The sequence below is a fragment of the Oncorhynchus mykiss genome, chromosome 29 (assembly GCF_057628025.1).
Source record: "Oncorhynchus mykiss isolate SJ-2025 chromosome 29, ASM5762802v1, whole genome shotgun sequence".
Lineage (NCBI taxonomy): Eukaryota > Metazoa > Chordata > Actinopteri > Salmoniformes > Salmonidae > Oncorhynchus > Oncorhynchus mykiss.
The window spans coordinates 11480639-11501009 of NC_143050.1; the positions used below are offsets into that span (position 1 = coordinate 11480639).

The window sequence follows — 20371 nt, forward strand, 5'->3', positions numbered from 1 at the left end:
AACACACTCACACAACCCACTCACCAACACACTCAACACACTCACCAAAACGCTCACACAACACACTCACCAACACGCTCACCCAACACACTCAACAACACACTCACACAACACATTCACCAACACACTCACCAACACTCAACAACAGATTGACACAACCAGATGAACACATGTACAGGATCTACTCACAGACACAGCATCCGTTTGTCTAGCTGGCCACACCATCCCACACAGACGTGTCCACAAGAGGCAGAGGTGCTCTTCTGCATGACTACTGATGACGGGGTTGTCCCCTGGTCTACACTGAACTAGGGTGGGGAGTGTAAAATCAGACAATGATAACGCTATATCCTCCTGGACCACATTAAAATGTGATTGAACACACTGACGACTATGCATTACCATGAAACTCATGAAACATTTAAAACCATTAGAATAATGTCTGCCATAGGGAATATAGCCATTAAAAACAAATGGTCCATCTTTGAAAGCTATGTATAATTTTGTCTGAGTAAATGAGTAAGAAACAAAATATACATATTGCATTATTGTTGTGCTTTGATGTCTTAAAATCTGACACTCCCATCATCCCGTCATTTGTCTAATATCACATATATTCTCTTGAGGAGTACTTTACCTTGATGAGAATAAACTCGTTGGTGAAATTATGACACTCCAGGTCCGGCTATTAGAAAAAGTATCCTGTATCATGTGTGTGTGGTTAGGTTTTACTATTCTTGTGGGGACCAGAAGTCCTCACAAGGATAATAAAACAAGGAACATTTCGTTCTGGGTTAGATTTAGTTTCAGGGTTAGTGTTAGGGGCTAAGATTAAGGTTAGGTTAGGGGTTATGGAAAATAGGATTTTGAATGGGAATACATTTTTCAGTCCCCACAAGGATAGTAAAACCAATGTGTGTGTGTGTGTACTTGTTTTCCTACCTTATCAGGACCCCAATGTCCTCACATTTCAACCGAATGTAGTGAAAATGTAGGAAAACAATAGCTTTTTTGAAGTCAGGACTTTTTTCAGGTCCTGAATTTGTTCAAATGCTATTTTAAGCTTAAGGTTTGGTGTTTTGGGGGTTCGGGTTAGGTTAAGGGTTAGGTATTTAGGGAAAATAGGAATGTTAATGGTCAAACATGTTTACACTCCAGATAGTTCATAAATATGTCCAATTTGATGTTTTGGTGCCTATAGGGCAATTCAGACCTTATTACTGATAAATGAGTTTGTTTCCTATGATCGTGTTTTGTATTTCTGTTCTGCATTGTGTATTTGTATTTGATGTGTATATTTTTGTAATCACAAGGCTCATCTGTAAAAGAGAGCTTGGTCTCAGCATGACTCCCTGTCAAAATAAAGGTTAAAAGTGCCAATATGTAATTTGTTCGTCGACCCAAATTCACATAGAATTGTTTGTTATAGATCTATCATTCTACTTGAAAGCAAGTCTAAGAAACGGTAGATATGTTCTATGTGTGTAATTTCTATGTTTCCAGTTATTACATTTTTGTGTCTATTACTTTTGGTTTTGTAAACCAGCTTCAAACAGCTGAAAATACAATATTTTTGTTTATGGAAAATATATTTCACAGCGGATTAGAGGGTACAATGATCCCCCCCAAAACAAATTGTCAAGGAAACAGGGGGCGGGGTACTGGGTTCCTACACGCCTTCACTTTAAAAGTTGTAGCCCGACATCTCTGAATATCTTCCACAACATCCAAGATACTTTTCACTTGAAAGACTACGATATTCTGTTGGACCATGTGTGGTAAGGCAAATATGTACAATTTCGTGACTATTATGAATATTAGCTAGATAACTTCGTAGCAAATAGCAGTAACCACCACAGCTGGCTAGCTCGCGGATGGATGGGATGCAGTTTATGTCAAATTGACGTCTAAAGTAATTTTTTGTTGTTGTATTTTAGCTAACGCTAACTTTTTTCCTAACCTTAACCTGTTTCTTATAACCTGCTACGTTAATTATCCTAACCTCTTGCGTAAATTCTCCTAACCTGCTATGAAAAGTCCATTGTTTTTAATGATCAATTCTGCCGTAAGAGAGTATCAGCTCGACGTTCTCCTCGGGATACAGACCGTGGTCACAATAACAGTTACTTCAACGACCTCCTAATGTATATAATACATCTTTAAAATTGTACTGCCATTAAAATGCATTATTCATTGGTATTTGTGTACGTTTCTGCATGCATTTGCATTACTGACCTATGTAGTTTTGTGTCATACTAAACTTGACTAACATTACTAACCTTTACATTACTAACCTCAACATTACTAAAACAATAATTAGATAATTCATTCATGTTTGACTATTGAAAGTTAGAACAGTTTGTCATCCCGTATGTAAAACTCGACAGACCACATCTGGACTGCTCTGTTAAACACAGAGCTTTGCATATGGCTGTTAGACCTGGGTCTCTGACAGGAGCTAATTTTCACGGATGAAACAGCTGCTCTCAAACTGCGACAGGCGTTGGAAATACAGTGAGCTCCAAAGGTATTGGAACACTGACACATTTTCGTGTTGTTTTGGCTCTGTACTCCAGCACTTTGGATTTGGAATGATATAATGACGATGAGGTTGGAGTGCAGACTGTCAGCATTAATATGAGGGTATAATCATCCATGTCGGGTGAATCTTTTAGAAATTACAGCACTTTTTGTATATAGTCCTCCCATTTTAAGGGACCAAAAGTTTTTGGGACAAATTCACTTACACTGCATGTGTATTAAAGTAGCCAAAAGATTAGTATTTGGTCACATATTCCTAGCACATAATGATAACATCAAGCTTGACTCTACAAACTTGTTGGATGCATTTGTTGTTTGTTTTGGTTGTGTTTTCAGGTTATTTTGTGCCCAATGGTAAGTAAATGTGGATGCTACCATGATTACAGAAAGTCCTGAATGAATGGTGAATAATGATGAGTGAGAAAGTTAGATGCACAAATATTATATATTATATTTGTGTTTCTAACTTTCTCACTCATCATTATTCACAATTTATTCAGGATTATTCATAATCATGGTAGCATCCACATTGGTTTAGAAGTGTTTAGAAACATGTTATTCTTATTCACAATAAAAGTGACTCCAAATGACACAATACATTATTTACCATTCATTTCTATTAGGCAACAAATGAATCTGAAACAACCAAAACAAACGGTTCACCCGATATGGATGAAAAGACCCTCAAATTAAAGCTGACAGTCTGACCTTTAGTCATTGTATCGTTTCAAATCATCCAAAGTGCTGGAGTACAGAGACAAAACAACACGAAATGTGTCACTGTCCCAATATTTTTGGAGCTCACTGTAGATCCAGCCCACTGACTCTTCACACCAACCCATTCAATGTAGCAAAGATGCAACCCCATGTATAATATAATGGTTTGAGTCTAAGACATGTAATGTGGGATTCTGGCTTTTGTGAATCATGTTAGTTTGTTATTTCTTGAATACAACACTTTTGTTCTTGTTGAAAAATAAAGCAACTTGTACCTTTTAATTCTTGCAGGAATTTTTGCCTATCTGAACTACAGAGTGCCACGGACAAGGAAGGAGATCTTTGACACACTGGTGAAGGGACTGCAGAGACTTGAGTACAGGGGATATGACTCTGCAGGTAATAAAAAAAAAAAAAACAATGTTGTGGTCTTAGGTCTTATTTGATCACAATCATAGACGAGAGACAGTCTCCTTGAGGCCAAGGAAGATATCTTGTCTCCACATAGCCTCTTGATAAAGTCCAACAGGACACTATGGTTCAGGGTTGTAAATAATCTCAGTTAACCCAGAACTAAATGATTGTGTCATTTAATGAGATGCTCTGTCCACCAGTGTTGAGTTCGAGACCACCTAAAGCGAAATTCTGACAAGAGCGACAAAGTTTGAAAAATATCTTCTATGAAAGTATAGGACATTAATGTTACTAATGAAGTAGGAAGCCCAGGTTTCAATAGGCAATAAGTTATGAATGGGTCATGAGGGAGAGTGGATATTTGGCCTGTCGAAGTGGTTTTAGGAGCTGAATGAACGGGAGCTGATAATTATTATAATTTTTTTGCTCAGCTGGTCTCGGGAAGAAATGATGAGTTCTCATTGTTCGAGACAGAGTCAAGATCGAGTAAAAATGTATCTGACACAGAGTCAAGACCGAGTAAAAATGTATCTGACACAGAGACAAGACAGAGTAAAAATGTATCTGACAGAGACAAGGCTGAGACACTCACTATGTGGTTTATATTACAACACTGCCATCCACAAGAGATTATGGTTGTAATAGATTCATGTTTTTTCTGCGTTTGGCTTTCAGGTGTCGGAGTGGATGGCCCTAGGAAAAATGACAATGGTGACAACGTCAACATTTGCCTGATCAAGAAGAGGGGGAAGGTCAAGGCTCTGGATGAGGAGCTCTACAGTAGGCTGAATTACTCTCTACTCTCCTACATTAAGCTGAACTCTCTACTCTCCCTCGCTACTCTCCTACATTAAGCTGAACTCTACTCTCCCTTGCTACTCTCCTGCATTAAGCTGAACTCTCTACTCTCCCTCGCTACTCTCCTACATTAAGCTGAACTCTCTACTCTCCCTTGCTACTCTCCTACATTTTGCTGAACTCTCTACTCTCCCTTGCTACTCTCCAACATTCAGCTGAACTCGCTACTCTATTCTCCCTCGCTACTCTCCTACATTAAGCTGAACTCTACTCTCTCGCTACACATCTACATTAAGCTGAACTCTCTACTCTCCCTCGCTACTCTCCTGCATTAAGCTGAACTCTCTACTCTCCCTCGCTACTCTCCTACATTAAGCTGAACTCTCTACTCTCCCTCTCTTATTCAGCTCCATACCACTCTACTTGAGTCAACTCCACCATCTTCTCCTATACTAATTTCTACTTTTTCACAGTCTAGTACTACGTATTAGCCAATGCTTAGTATGTTTCTCACTGCTTCGTGCTTTAACATATTGATGTTTTAGTCTGATCGTTGATTGTGTGTGTGATCAGAGAACGACTCCATTGACCTGGACATTGAGCTGGACACACACTTTGGCATTGCTCACACCCGCTGGGCGACACATGGAGAGCCCAACGCTGTCAACTGCCATCCACACCGCTCCGACAAGAACAACGGTAAGAACACACTCGTACTGTAGGATCACACAGTAGATGGTGAGAATTGCTGAAGCAAGGTTAGTACAGTATTAAGCGGTTTGTAAACACACTATAATGCAGCCATTCACTCAATACAAGAGAACCGGGGTACAATATAATGTGTCCCCATTGGCTTTACATTGCAGCCCCTAAAAGAGCATCTTAGTCATCTGGTTTACCATATAGAGGTCGTTAACTGACCCCTGTTGTTGCCTTCATTTAATGGGCCCTGCTTTCCTTAAGGAAGAGAAACACCGGAAAGCAGATGAAAACTTTAAAGAGAAAGGGGTCAGGGGTCATTTTTGCTAGATAATGAGATGGCTTAACTCCATGCTGTCTGATGTATTGCCTGGTGTCCTAGCCTGCCTGAGCTTTCTCCTGAGGCCTATGCAGATGTGCTCGAGTTCACCTTAGAGAGTAGCTCCATCATGATAGTAATTCATAAAGAAACCAGGATGTTCTCCTATGTCAGGGACCATCAACTAATTCTTTATTTGTGTTTTTTTTATTGAGTGGATGGTCGGGTGGCCAGAACATAATCATTTGTAGACCGTATATTGACCGCAATAAGCTGAAACAGATATAATATTTGAATAAAACATAATAATTTGAATCCTTGCTTAAATTTGTATAGGATAACATGTCTCTCTATAATGGGTGAGAATACTTAGATTTCCAAAATTACAATCACTTGGAGCTGATTTCCTGGTCCAATATTGGGAAATAATAATAATATATTGGCTCAGAAAACGATTGGCCAAATAAAACCACCCGTGGGCCACCAGTTGTAGAACCCTGACCTAGGACATAAAACAAGAGAGACTGTGACCTTAAATACAAGCACGTTTGTGCTTCTGCATGTACATTGCTTGCTCTTTGAGGTTTTAGCCTGGGTATCTGTAAAGCACTTTGTGACAAGTGCTGACGTAAAAATCTTTCTGAAATAAAATGGATTGATTGTTTGAAATACTTAATTAGAGCAGAGTAGATATTTACTTACAATAATTAAACTGTAGCTATTAACCCATGTTTGACACAAGATAATGTTATGCTGTCACAGAGGAATAGGTATTCTGTGAATGCCAAATATTTGACATGTGATCTCTGTTCTTCACCTTAGAATTTGTTGTGATCCACAATGGAATCATCACTAACTACAAGGAGCTCAGGAAATACCTGGTAAGTTGTGAGAACACACAAGGCATTCCAATCCGGACATTTATTTACACACCTTGAACACATCATTGCTACTAGACCTTTGTGCACGGGTATACAGGTCTGTACAGACATCATAAACCAGAAGAAGTGTAGTTTTACAAGTGTAAAGACCACACAGACACGCCCTTAGGCCGTTGGTCAGTAGGCCCAATAGAGATCATATATGTGGGATTTGTTTGTAGACATTAGCAAATGTTATTGAATGAAAGGACATTACAGTATTCTATTTCTGTAGCTTGGATGTATAAAGGTGTTGACGTAGAAATTAAATCGATAGAACTGGCCTCCCCATTCAAGTCAATGGTGGCATAATGGGTGGACTGGCAGCCATTGCGAGTGTACCCATTAGTTTACCAGTGAAATTACCAGGGTCAGAGTTACCAAGCCCTTTCTATGGATTCTATTTCTGTTGTTGTTGATGGGTCAGACCATAGATTCCTCTACAGATTGTCAGTTGTTTGTTATCTACTTCACTTGCTTTGGCAATGTTAACATATGTTTCCCATGCCAATAAATCCACTTGAATTGTCCTGACTTTGCCATTCATGGTTGCGGTATGTCAGGGTCTGCGGTGCTGTTTCATTAGCCAGACTGAGCTAATAACTGAGACTGACAGTTAGGCTACATCTCTTATTTTTGTTGAGAGAAACATTGTCTGTTTTGAAGGTTGTTGTGTCTGTAACTAACAGCAGTGTTTTCTTGTATACTGCCGTCAGAAATCCAAGGGGTACAAGTTTGAGTCGGAGACGGACACCGAGGTCATCCCCAAGCTGATTAAATATGTCTATGACAACAGCGAGAACGATTATGTGTCCTTCTCCACCCTGGTGGAGCGCGTCATCCAGCAGCTGGTGAGCGTCATGGAAGGGTGTGGATTCTTCTGGGAAAATCTCTGTATATGACCACACACAATTAACAGTCCTGTCTGCATGTGGTAGGGTAGTTGATTATGTTGTGACAAACAAACGATTCATTTAGGACATGTCAGCTGGGGTTTTCTGTTGCAATGCCCCCCCGTCCCCCCCCCCCCGTCTGGCCTGTTTACTGTTTCCCTTTAACAACATCCCATAATCAACAGCAGTTGTCCGTATGTAGCAGCTAACCTAATGCCCTCCGCAACCTGAAAGGAAAAGGTTTTTAGGGTCTAAAAGTCCTGCTGTGTTCTGTGTTCTGGGATCTGGTTGAGTCTGGTTTTAGAAGTGGCTCTGAAAGATGACCTAATATCCTGTATATCAGCCCACCCCACCCAACTACCCCAGAAGAAAACGAAGACCTCACTCTGTAGCTTCAATAAAAGAAGGGGAAAGTTGAACAACGAGATTAGTTCTTGGCATAATTGAAAACAGACTGAATCATAAGCTGTGTGTGTGTGTGTGTGTGTGTGTGTGTGTGCTTATTTGTTTTATATTTCTCCTCCCCTCTCAGTTTGGCCAATGAGAGAGCTCAGGGCTAGGGAGCAGAGTAGTGCTTCCACAGAGGGGCCTCTCTTCCACAGAGGGGCCTCTGTGGAGCTTAGTTTCTCTGCCTCCCAGCGTACTCCATCTATCTCACAGCATACCCCATCTCCTCACATTACTGGGCCCCTGGGCTGGGGTTTAGGCAGGGGATAGAGGGAGGAGGGAGCAGAGTGGCTGGGCTGGGGTTTAGGCAAGGGATAAAGGGTTCAGCTGATTTGCCATAGTTTCCTATCTTTTTGTCTTCTATCGCTTTCCTTTGACTGATGTCTATTGGGTTTAGCCTGTCTAGGGACTGATGTTGGACATGAGTGCAGGCTATGAAGTTTAAACATTATAGTGCATCTGACTGTTGTTGATGACTCATTGTGTCAATATCATCCTGTCCTAAATGAGATCATATTGGATGTGAATTCACTGAGGTCTACAGGATGTCATTTCTGACACCGCTAACTTTCTGTACTCCTTTTGTCTCTTCTCTCCAAGGAAGGGGCTTTTGCTCTGGTTTTCAAAAGCATCCACTTCCCGGGGGAAGCTGTAGCCACCAGGTCAGTATGATCCCTCTTACATTTCTCTACTCGACCCCATCACTTCTACCTCACACGTTCGCCCGGCCTACCAGAACACTTTACCTTCCATTATAGATTGACCCCCTTTCTGACCTCTAACCCTGTTGCTGATCTCAAGTGTTGCATAATATCCTGTAGAACTCTCACTAAGCACAAAGTTCCATGGAAGCCCATGAATCAGGGAATCTGATCCTGTTTCAAAGAGTTCTGTTACCACATGCCCACTATGATGCAATGTTCTGGTTTAGGTGAAACGGTAAAGTCAGGTATGAACAAGGCATGATGTTTGTGTAAGAAACCTATACAAGTTTTGTCATCCCTTTTTATCAGCATAATGTTAACTGTATACCTGTAAAAGTGGCACATTATGCACAGTAAGCAACACTGTTCACTGTGTGTCTGTCTGTCTGTATGTGTGCAAACTAGTGGTTGTGTGTGTTTTGTGTCAGTTAAGATTTCTCCTCCACTCTCAGTTTTCAAATGAGAGAGCTCAATGGGCTAAGGACCAGAGTGGAGCTTTTCCAGAGAGGGCTCTTATCCACTGAGTGTAGTTTACTGTCTCTTGTCAGCGTTGCTTTCCAGGGGAAAGAATGGTTGCAATTAAGTCATTATACAAGTGTTTGTAGTTCCTCACCTCGTCCATTAAACAATGCCCTCCTTCATGGTATTGTTGCTTGATATTGGCCGCCTTTCCTTCCAGTTCTCTGCTGCCAATGACTGGAATGAATTGCAAAAATCACTGAAGCTGCTCTTATATCTCCCTCTCTAACTTTAAGCATCAGAATTTCTGCAGACCCACGCCACTGGTCTAACCATAAAGATTTCAGGGTATTATAATGAACAAAACCAGTGATTGTACAAGACCAAGTTGAGTGATGTGTGTGGGATGCTGTTGGCCTGTCTTTATAGCTGAGTGAACGGATGTGGTCTACTCTGTGGGAGAAAGTGGAGGGTGTGTTATGACTGCCTTTGTCTATTCTAAGAGAGCGTGTCTCAGACAGCGGTTTGATTTGGCCCAAAAAATTTAGGTCTAGTTCATACCAGTTTCTCACATTGGCTCACTCTCTCATTCCAGCCTCAGCCTCTCTCATTCCAGCCTCAGCCTCTAATGGCCTCTGTCACTGTCATCATCTCTCACTCTCTCATTCCAGCCTCTAACGTTCTCTGTCACTGTCTTCCTCTCTCACTCTCTCATTCCAGCCTCAGCCACAAACGGATCTCTGTCACTGTCTTCCTCTCTCATTCTGTCTCATGCCAGCCTCAGCCTCTCTAATGGACTCTGTCACTGTCTTCCTCTCTCACTCTCTCATTCCAGCCTCAGCCACAAACGGATCTCTGTCACTGTCTTCCTCTCTCACTCTCTCATTCCAGCCTCAGCCACAAACGGATCTCTGTCACTGTCATCCTCTCTCATTCTGTCTCATGCCAGCCTCAGCCTCTCTAATGGACTCTGTCACTATCATCCTCTCTCACTCTCTCATTCCAGCCTCAGCCACAAACGGATCTCTGTCACTGTCATCCTCTCTCATTCTGTCTCATGCCAGCCTCAGCCTCTCTAATGGACTCTGTCACTATCATCCTCTCTCACTCTCTCATTCCAGCCTCAGCCACAAACGGATCTCTGTCACTGTCATTCTGTCTCATGCCAGCCTCAGCCTCTCAAACAGACTCTGTCACTATCATCCTCTCTCACTCTCTCATTCCAGCCTCAGCCTCTAATGTCCTCTGTTACTGTCATCCTGCCTTAGGAGAGGAAGTCCTCTGCTGATAGGCGTGAGGAGCAAGTATGAGCTGTCTATGGAACAGATTCCTATTCAGTACAACAGTACTGGTGAGTCCCTCTCTCTGGGTGCCTCTGGACACTAGGCCAGCTGTTGGCAGACAACTCTTGATGGCGCCAACTGAAACTTTTAGTCCTGGTGGTTTTAAGTATTCTCCTTTATAATTTGTAATACCCCTGTTGTGTACTGTAGCTGTAATGAGCAGGTTGGGATTTGTGACCGAAGTTGCTTGTGCAATCTCGTCTGTATAGGTAAAGTGCTGTTTGTCATCAAGCAGAGCACTTAGCTTGACATTTTTATGAATTTATGTCAACTTTAGCTCTCAACTTTCTTGTGCTCGGAACCATGATTTTCATAAATCTGTTTTTTGATTTAGCTGAAAATAAACATGACTAATTTGAAATGAATTGAAAAGGGAAACTTACCAAAGACAAAATGTTAAGAGCACCCTTTCACCTTTTGGGTGAGCCTAAATAATATCTGTCTGTAATGTTTAGTGTCAATTACATTTCAAACGGTTTAGTAATGAGTTATGTTATACGCTGTTATACAACTGAAGTTCCTTCTGGAAAAATCCATTCTGTTCTATTATGTTCCGTCTGTGTGACCCCGTCTACTTTCCAGGTCACTTTATAGAAGGCATCCAGCAGAGGAACTTCAGGAACAGGGTGGACAGCACCGTAGCCTTGCACTCCGTCAGTGACAGGAAGGCAGTGGAGTTCTTCTTTGCTTCTGATGCCAGGTGAGAGCCACGAGAACATGAATCTCCCCTCAACTGGATAACTAACCCCAGATGTAATTCATGTAGCTCTTCCAGTTCAATACTGATTGTGTTCTACACTCCTATCTACTGGCCGTCAACTGCCATTACATGTACTTACTTATTCATGTACTGTATATTACTTCCATGTTCCTTACACACTCTTATGGGTGAAAAAAAAAACATTATCTCTGTCCTTCCTGCTTCACCCCTAGTGCTATCATTGAACACACCAACAAGGTGATCTACCTGCAGGATGACGACATAACAGCGGTGGCCCAGGGCAAGCTGTCCCTGCACCGTATGAGCCGCTGTGCCGGGGAGGACCCTAACCGGGCCATCCAGACCCTACAGATGGAGCTGCAGCAGATCATGAAAGGTCAGGGGGTCATCACAACACACAGTCACACACTGATAACAAGAGCCCTGTATTTAGAGAGTTAGAACTTTGAGGTTTCTGATGCATTGACATGATACTACAACATTCTATGGCAGCCATTTTAGTGGCCCGTTAACATGACATGGGGAATAGTTCAACTATGTTATGGATTGTCTAGAATTAGAACAAAATTAGACATTCTGAGAGTTAGCGCCACCCCTCTAAATACATGGCTCTGCTGATAACCAATCAGTGTAAAGTAGATACGGCCAGGGTTATGCAGAGGTGTTGGGATAGTTAGAATTATTAAGCACTTATTAGCTATGTGCAGTTTTCAGAAATTAGTGAGAGCCTGATGCAGTCTTCTTTCACTTGGAGTCTGTCTGTATTCCTGGGTGATCTGTTCTTGGGGTTGGTATTGATGCATAACATGGATGTTTATATTTACATATTCTTATTCATCCCTTTACATTTGTGTGTGTGTGTGTGTGTGTGTGTGTGTGTGTGTGTGTGTGTGTGTGTGTGTGTGTGTGTGTGTGTGTGTGTGTGTGTGTGTGTGTGTGTGTGTGTGTGTGTGTGTGTGTGTGTGTGTATGTGTATAAGGTAGTTATTGTGAATTTGTTAGATTTTACTGCATAGTCAGAACTAGAAGCACAAGCATTTCGCTACACTTGCATTGGAATCTGCTAACCATGTGTATGTGACCAATAGAATTTGATTTGATTTGAATGTTGACTCACAGGGAACTTCAAAGCCTTCATGCAGAAGGAGATTTTTGAGCAGCCAGAGTCTGTCTTCAACACCATGAGAGGAAGGATCTGTTTTGAAACCAACACAGGTATGGCATAGTCTGAAATCCACTCAATGTACTCCGTGGGATGCTAAACATGACGACGAGTAGCAAGGAGTAGAATGTTAACTCAAACAGACTGGTACCCAGGCTAGGTATGGCACACACAGTACCCCAAACAGATGACTTTAGAAATAGATCCGTAGCTGAAGATCAGAAATGCGTCTTGTTTTGTGTCAGAGATGTGCTTTTGATCACCAGTGGTCCTGGGGGGGCTGAAAGACCATCTGAAGGAGATCAGGCGCTGCAGACGCCTCATCCTGATTGGCTGTGGGACCAGTTTCCATGCTGGAGTGGCGGTGAGTGCTAGATGGTTGATGGACATTTGGTTGTAGACTGTTTAGGAGATTCACTAATTGACACTTGTGTGGGTGTAACGAGAAAGATCCTGTATGGGTCCTGGTCCTGTATTGCTCAGTCGGAGCGGGACACTAATTCGGATGCATATAAGAAATCCCGCTACGACCTTCGACGAGTCATCAAATAGGCAAAGCGTCAATACAGGACTAAGATCAAATCTAATTTCCTGCAATAATGTGTTATCATTTACATACTGTGTCACGTTTATTTTGTCTAAGTATGCCTCTTTCAGACAACAACAAAAAACTTTGACTTGACATAATTATTCTCCTTTTTGGCAGTTCTTACTTTAACTACTAGAGGGGGATTGGACAATTTCTGGGGGATCTGCACTCCCAAAGTTGTTGACTGTTTTTGTGCTTGCCAGTTAGCTAGCAGTTCTCAGGTGTTAGCAGCCAATGGCTAGCAGTTCTCAGCTTTTAGCAGCCAATGGCTAGCAGTTTGTTACTGGCGATTTAAAAACGGATGATTGCCGTCATTTCTTCAAGTAATTATTGAATGTACCAAATCAAGCCGTTGCCCGACTATTAAAAGGGACAGGCGGCTATTTTGAGACTCAGCGTTTTCATTGAAGTTTCACGGTGTGCGGCTGCTCGGCCATGGAAACCCATTTCATGACGCTCCAGACGAACAGTTCCAATGTTGACGTTGCTTCCAGAGTCAATTTGGAACTCAGTAGTGAGGGTTGCAACCGAGGACAGACAGATTTTTATGCGGTACGTGCTTCAGCACTCGGCTGTCCCGTTCTGTGAGCTTGTGTGGCCTACCACTTCGCGGCTGAGCCATTGTTGCTCCTAGACGTTTCCACTTCACAATAACAGCACTTACAGTTGACCGGGGTAGCTCCGGCAGGGCAGAAATTTGATGAACTAACTTGTTTCGAAAGGTGGCGTCCTATGACTGTGCCACTTTGAAAGTCACTGAGCTCTTCAGTAAGGCCATTCTGCTGCCAATGTTTGTCTATGGAGATTGAATGGATGTGTGCTCGATGTTATACATTGGTCAGCGATGGGTGTGGCTGAAATAGCTGAATCTACTCATTTGAAGGAGTGTCCACATACACTATATATACACAAAAGTATTTACCTGGTACCCGTGTATAAAGCCAACTTATCATTACTCATTGTGTATTTATTTCTTGTGTTACTATTTTTCTCTCTGCATTGTTTGGAATGTCCCGTATGTAAGCATTTCACTGTTAGTCTACACCTGTTGTTTTACGAAGCATGTGACAAATAAAATGTGGATTTTATTTGGTAGAGCATGGCGCTTGCAACGTCAGGATTGTGGCTTCGATTCCCGAGACCACCCACACATAAAAAATGTACGCACACTTCACTGTGGGTCATTTTGGATAAAAGCAAATGGCTTATATTAAGAAAAAGGACTCAAATAGTCCAGACTCCAGGCTGAACAGTCGGTTTTTCATAGATGAAAAATAGAGTGATTGATGATACCCTTCCTTGATGCCTCTAGACCAGACAGATTCTGGAGGAGTTGACTGAACTGCCTGTGATGGTGGAACTGGCCTCTGATTTCCTGGACCGCATCACTCCTGTCTTTAGAGATGACGTCTGCTTTTTCATCAGCCAGTCTGGTACGTGAGACTGCACATTATCTGGTCAGATATGGTGATCGATTGTGCTTTGTTTCACAAGACGCTATGACTCCACCTCCTTCCAGGTGAGACAGCAGACACCCTGATGACACTGCGTTACTGTCAGGGCCGCGGAGCTCTGACGGTGGGCATCACCAACACAGTGGGCAGCTCCATCTCCAGGGAGACAGACTGTGGTGTTCACATCAACGCTGGCCCTGAAATCGGCGTGGCCAGCACCAAGGTACACTAGCACCACCACCACCACCACCACACTGCCGTCTGTTCACAGGGAAGCCTCAGTTAATGTGAGCTCAGTGGTGTTGTACTATATTGATATCAGGATTCACATGTGTACCTAGGTTGAGATTTGGAGGAGATGGTGTACTGTGTTTATGCAAGTGCCTCATATACAAGTGTTTGTGCATGACTGCTCACAGTGCCCCCTACTTTCTCCAGGCGTACACCAGCCAGTTTGTGGCCCTCACCATGTTTGGTTTGATGATGAGTGAGGACAGAATCTCCCTGCAGAAGAGGAGACTGGAGATCATCAACGGATTGAGGATGCTGCCAGGTCAGCCTGAATCTCTGTGCCTCTCGTTACGCCCCCCCCCCCCCCCCCCCCCCTTATAACCTCCACCCTCTCATAGCCCCTGTCAACTACTTATCTATAACCTCTAGCCACCCCTGTCATTTTACACTCCTTATCTGTCTACCTCCAATGCATTCCCTCACTGTGACGTCCTTGTGAGCTAATGCAGAATATGTCTGGTGTTCCTCTCCTCAGGGTTGATTAAGGAGGTTCTGACTCTGGACGACCAGATCAAAAACATTGCAAGCGAGCTGTACCAGCAGAGGTCCCTGCTGGTTATGGGCCGTGGATACAACTACGCCACCTGTATGGAGGGGGCACTGGTGAGCACTGAAACTACTCTTCATGCAGGGCTCTCCAACCCTGTTCCTGGAGAGCTACCCTTCTTTAGGTTTTTGCTCCAACCCTGTTCCTGGAGAGATATCCTCCTGTAGGTTTTAACTCCAACCCTGTTCCTGGAGAGATATCCTCCTGTAGGTTTTAACTCCAACCCTGTTCCTGGAGAGAAACCCTCCTGTAGGTTTTAACTCCAACCCTGTTCCAGGAGAGATGCCCTCCCATGTGGTCTAGTGGATCTTTGTGGTGGGCTGGGCGCCTGCAGGCTGACTTGGTCGTCAGTTGAACTCTGTTTCCTCCAACACATTGGTGCAGCAGGCTTCCGGGTTAAGCGAGCGGGTGTTAAGAAGCGCGGTTTGGCGGGTAATGTTTTGGAGGACACACGACTCAACCTTCGACTCTCCCGAGCACGTTGGGGAGTTGCAGCGATGAGACGAGATCGAAAAAGGGGGTAAAAAAAAAGAACCACAAAAAGAATAGAGAACGGTAAGCTCTCCAAGAACAGGGTTGTAGTTTAAACCAACAGGAGGGTAGCTCTCCCAAGAACAGGGTTGGAGTTTAAACCAACAGGAGGGTAGCTCTCCAAGAACAGGGTTGTAATTTAAACCTACAGGAGGGTAGCTCTCCAAGAACAGGGTTGGAGTTTAAACCAACAGGAGGGTAGCTCTCCAAGAACAGGGTTGGAGTTTAAACCAACAGGAGGGTAGCTCTCCAAGAACAGGGTTGGAGTTTAAACCAACAGGAGGGTAGCTCTCCAAGAACAGGGTTGGAGTTTAAACCAACAGGAGGGTAGCTCTCCAGGAACAGGGTTGGAGTTTAAACCAACAGGAGGGTAGCTCTCCAAGAACAGGGTTGTAGTTTAAACCAACAGGAGGGTAGCTCTCCAAGAACAGGGTTGGAGTTTAAACCAACAGGAGGGTAGCTCTCCAAGAACAGGGTTGTAGTTTAAACCAACAGGAGGGTAGCTCTCCAAGAACAGGGTTGGAGTTTAAACCAACAGGAGGGTAGCTCTCCAAGAACAGGGTTGGAGTTTAAACCAACAGGAGGGTAGCTCTCCAAGAACAGGGTTGGAGTTAAAACCAACAGGAGGGTAGCTCTCCAAGAACAGGGTTGGAGTTTAAACCAACAGGAGGGTAGCTCTCCAAGAACAGGGTTGGAGTTAAAACCAACAGGAGGGTAGCTCTCCAAGAACAGGGTTGGAGTTAAAACCAACAGGAGGGTAGCTCTCCAAGAACAGGGTTGGAGTTTAAACCAACAGGAGGGTAGCTCTCCAAGAACAGGGTTGGAGTTTAAACCAACAGGAGGGTAGCTCTCCAAGAACAGGGTTGGAGTTAAAACCAACAGGAGGGTAGCTCTCCAGGAACAGAGTTGGAGAGCCTCGGGGTAGAGAAATCCCGAGTGGTGCAGTGGTCTAAGGCACTGCATCCAGGCTGTATCACAACCGGCTGTGATTAGGAGTCCCATAGGGCGGTGCACAATTGGCCCAGCGTTGTCCGGGTTTGGCTGGTATAGGCCGTTGTTGTAAATAAGAATTTGTTTAAATACAAAAATGTCAAATAACTCTGAGGAGGACTAGATGGCTTATTGACTTTCATTTGATTATTTTCCTGTTACAGAAAATCAAAGAGATCACGTACATGCACTCAGAGGGCATCCTGGCTGGGGAGCTGAAGCACGGTCCCCTGGCTCTCATCGACAAACACATGCCTGTCATTATGATCATCATGAAAGACGCCTGCTACACCAAGTGTCACAACGCTCTGCAGCAGGTCACAGCACGCCAGGTGAGACACACACACACACACACACACAGAGGAAGGGGGACTCTCTCCCTCTCTCTGACTTTGACATTCAGTAGCTTTTGTACACCCTGGTATTCAAAAATAATTCACCTGAGGGAATATCACAATGGACAGAATAGTTTAATGATTATATCATTATTGATGCTGTTTTCCTCCTTCCTGTCAGGGGCGGCCCATTATCCTGTGTTGCCAGGACGACCCTGAGATCACTAAGAATGCTTACAAGACCATTGAGTTGCCACAGACAGTGGACTGCCTTCAGGGCGTCCTCAGTGTCATTCCTCTCCAGCTCATGTCCTTCCACTTGGCTGTGCTCCGAGGATACGATGTAAGTCACCAGGCCCCAATGGTCCTCTGTTACAGCCGACAGTATGTGTTGTGTCTGAGGGTGTTTTTAAAAAGCTGTGTGCGTGCTCTGTGTGCGTCCTCTGTGTGCGTGCTCTGTGTGCGTGCTCTGTGTGCGTGCTCTGTGTGCGTGCTCTGTGTCTGTGCTCTGTCTGCGTGCTCTGTGTCTGCGTGCTCTGTGTGCGTGCTCTGTGTGCGTGCTCTGTGTCTGTGCTCTGTCTGCGTGCTCTGTGTCTGCGTGCTCTGTCTGCGTGCTCTGTGTCTGTGTGTGTGCTCTGTGTCTGTGTGCGTGCTCTGTCTGCGTGCTCTGTGTCTGTGTGTGTGCTCTGTGTCTGTGTGTGTGCTCTGTGTCTGTGTGCGTGCTCTGTCTGCGTTCTCTGTCTGCGTGTGTGCTCTGTGTCTGTGTGTGTGCTCTGTCTGCGTGCTCTGTGTCTGTGTGTGTGCTCTGTGTCTGTGTGCGTGCTCTGTCTGCGTGCTCTGTGTCTGTGTGTGTGCTCTGTGTCTGTGTGTGTGCTCTGTGTCTGTGTGTGTGCTCTGTGTCTGTGCGTGTGCGAGACCTTAACACTAATGTTGATTTTCTTTCCGTCTTCTCAGGTGGACTGCCCCAGGAACCTAGCCAAGTCTGTGACAGTGGAGTAACTACTAGTTTCAAACCAGTCAAAATACCATAATGCAGTCAGGCGTGTCTTTCTCTGTACTTTGTGTACTGTGTGTGTTGGCAGGTACTGAATGTGTCATTTTAACTGGGTATTTATCAGGGTTTGGGTCAATTTGAATTGAAGGCAGTCCATTCAGGAAGTAAACTCAAATTCCAATTAAATTATTGAGAAAATGTATTTTCAATGACTTCAATCAACTTAAAAGGAAAACCTATTTAAAAATGTAGGGATTTTCAATTAAAATCCTGAATTTACTGACTTCAATTTGAATTGACCCCAACCCTGGTATTTATGGTAGATGTTAAACTCTGAAGAGTCGTCATGACTCAAGTGGTGTGCTGGAGTTCTATCAGTGAGTTAAATTCATTGACATTTACTCAATAAGTGCCTTGTGAATGTTTAATTTTATTTTTTATATATACATAAGGAAGGGACATATATATTCTATTATGTTTACTGCTCGGCACTGAAGCAAAGGAACAATGTCATAGCCTATTGTTTACATTTAGTCTCAAAATGTTTACGGTTGTGCAATACGTAGACTGACAAGGACTAAAGTGTCTTGGTGTTTGTTTGTAATAGCTCGCACATCATTTAATTTGCATGATGCCCACTATACCTTTTTAAACAGTGAAGGAACAGTTGAATCTTACCGTTACAGAAGCTAGAGAGATAATATGACAATTATGTATTCCAACTCTCTATTCCTCTGTATTTGTTTGAGCCAAAGAGAAAACAAAGCAAAGGACTGTTGGCTATATGGACAATTTCTCGTTTGATGTCCTCTTTACAGCGGGAAAATATATGAGTACTTTGAGGCTGTTACTGTATAACGCCCTTATCATACGCAAATGATTTTTAGACCAAACGCGTGTACATGTACATTGCGACATATGTTTAAAATTGTAGATATTTATTGTATTTTATATCTGATTATTAGTCTTACGTGTCTAATTTTGAATAGGCCAGATTCTGTCCCCTAGTCTTTGACTGTGTGTATTACTTGTTTACTTCTTTTTTTTAATACAATTATTTTTTACCCTTTTATGTTTGTGTGTGTGGTTTCCAGATCATATAGTGCTAGCTGAATGAAGACCAATATTCTCTTGATTTGATTTAAGCTATATAAATAGAGTACCAGTCAAAAGTTTGGGGACACCTATTCATTCCCAGAGTTTCTCTTAATTTGAACTATTTTTTACATGGTAGAATAATAGTGAAGACATCAAAACTATAAAGTAACACATATGGAATCATGTATTAACTCCGTGTTAAACAAATCAAAATATATTTTAGATTCTTCAAAGTAGCCACCCTTTGCCTTGATGACAGCTTTGCACACTCTTGGCATTCTCTCAACCAGCTTCACCTGGAATGCTTTTCCAACAGTCTTGAAGGAGTTCCCACATATGCTGAGCACTTGTTGGCTGCTTTTCCTTCACTCTGCGGTCCAACATATCAATTGGTTTGAGGTTGGGTGATTGTGGAGGTCAGGTCATCTGATGTAGCACTCCATCACTCTCTTTCTTGGTCAAATAGCCCTTACACAGCCTGGAGGTGTTGGGTCATTGTCCTGTTGAAAAACAAATGATAGTCCTACTAAGCGTAAACCAGATGGGATGGCGTATTGCTGCAGAATACTGTGGTAGCCATGCTGGTTAAGTGTGCCTTGAATTCTAAATAAATCACTGACAGTGTCACCAGCAAAGCACCATCACACCTCCTTCTCCATGCTTCACGGTGGGAACCACACAAGCTGAGATCATCCGTTCACCTACTCTGCGTCTTACAAAGACATGGTGGTTGTAACCAAACATCTCAAATTTGGACTCAACAGACCAAAGGACAGATTTTCACCGGTCTAATGTCCATTGCTTGTGTTTATTGGCCCAAGCAAGTCTCTTAGTAATGTCCTTTAGTAGCAATTCGACCATGAAGGCCTGATTTATGTCTCCTCTGAACAGTTGTTGAGATGTGTCTGTTACTTGAACTCTGTGAAGTATTTATTTGGGCTGCATACTTAGGTGTCAATGTGTTTTATTTTAAAATCTTTAGTGTGCAACTTGAAGTGTTTACAGGAATGATGGATGTTAACCCTGGATTGCAAATGCTATATATTGGCCACTGAGAGGATTTGAAGCCACCTGTTGGCCATAATGACACCCCCCAGTAGGAGCAGTCCACCATAGGAATGAATGGAATTCTACGGTATTTCAATTAATTGTATTTCAACTAATTAATTAATTAATTAATTGGACAAAATTACACATATTGAAGTATTTTTGTTGTAGTGAGGACAGTAACATTAGTAATCTTCAGAAATGATATATTAAGGAAAACGTTCATCTTTTTATTTTGTATGTTTAGCTCACATAATATAATTTAAAAGTATGCATTAGTGTCTGTAATAGAACAAAGGTGGCAAAAAATGAATGTAGACATTAATATATGCATTTCTAGAGCTTCCAAAATATTTGTT

General features: G+C 42.9%; 1 protein-coding gene across 1 annotated transcript; it reads left to right on the top strand.

Moving 5' to 3' along the window:
• The first annotated feature begins 1642 nt into the window (after positions 1-1642).
• Positions 1643-18939, top strand: LOC110510205 (glutamine--fructose-6-phosphate aminotransferase [isomerizing] 2). Its single transcript, XM_036967854.2, has 19 exons — positions 1643-1778; positions 3550-3657; positions 4348-4452; positions 5044-5169; positions 6311-6369; positions 7125-7259; positions 8349-8410; positions 10180-10262; positions 10837-10954; positions 11188-11351; positions 12094-12189; positions 12403-12500; positions 14038-14158; positions 14245-14402; positions 14618-14732; positions 14946-15073; positions 16703-16870; positions 17055-17216; positions 17828-18939. Exons 1-19 carry the CDS (start codon positions 1772-1774, stop codon positions 17870-17872), a joined length of 2058 nt encoding a protein of 685 aa, XP_036823749.1. The 5' UTR covers positions 1643-1771; the 3' UTR covers positions 17873-18939.
• The last annotated feature ends 1432 nt before the right edge of the window (positions 18940-20371 follow it).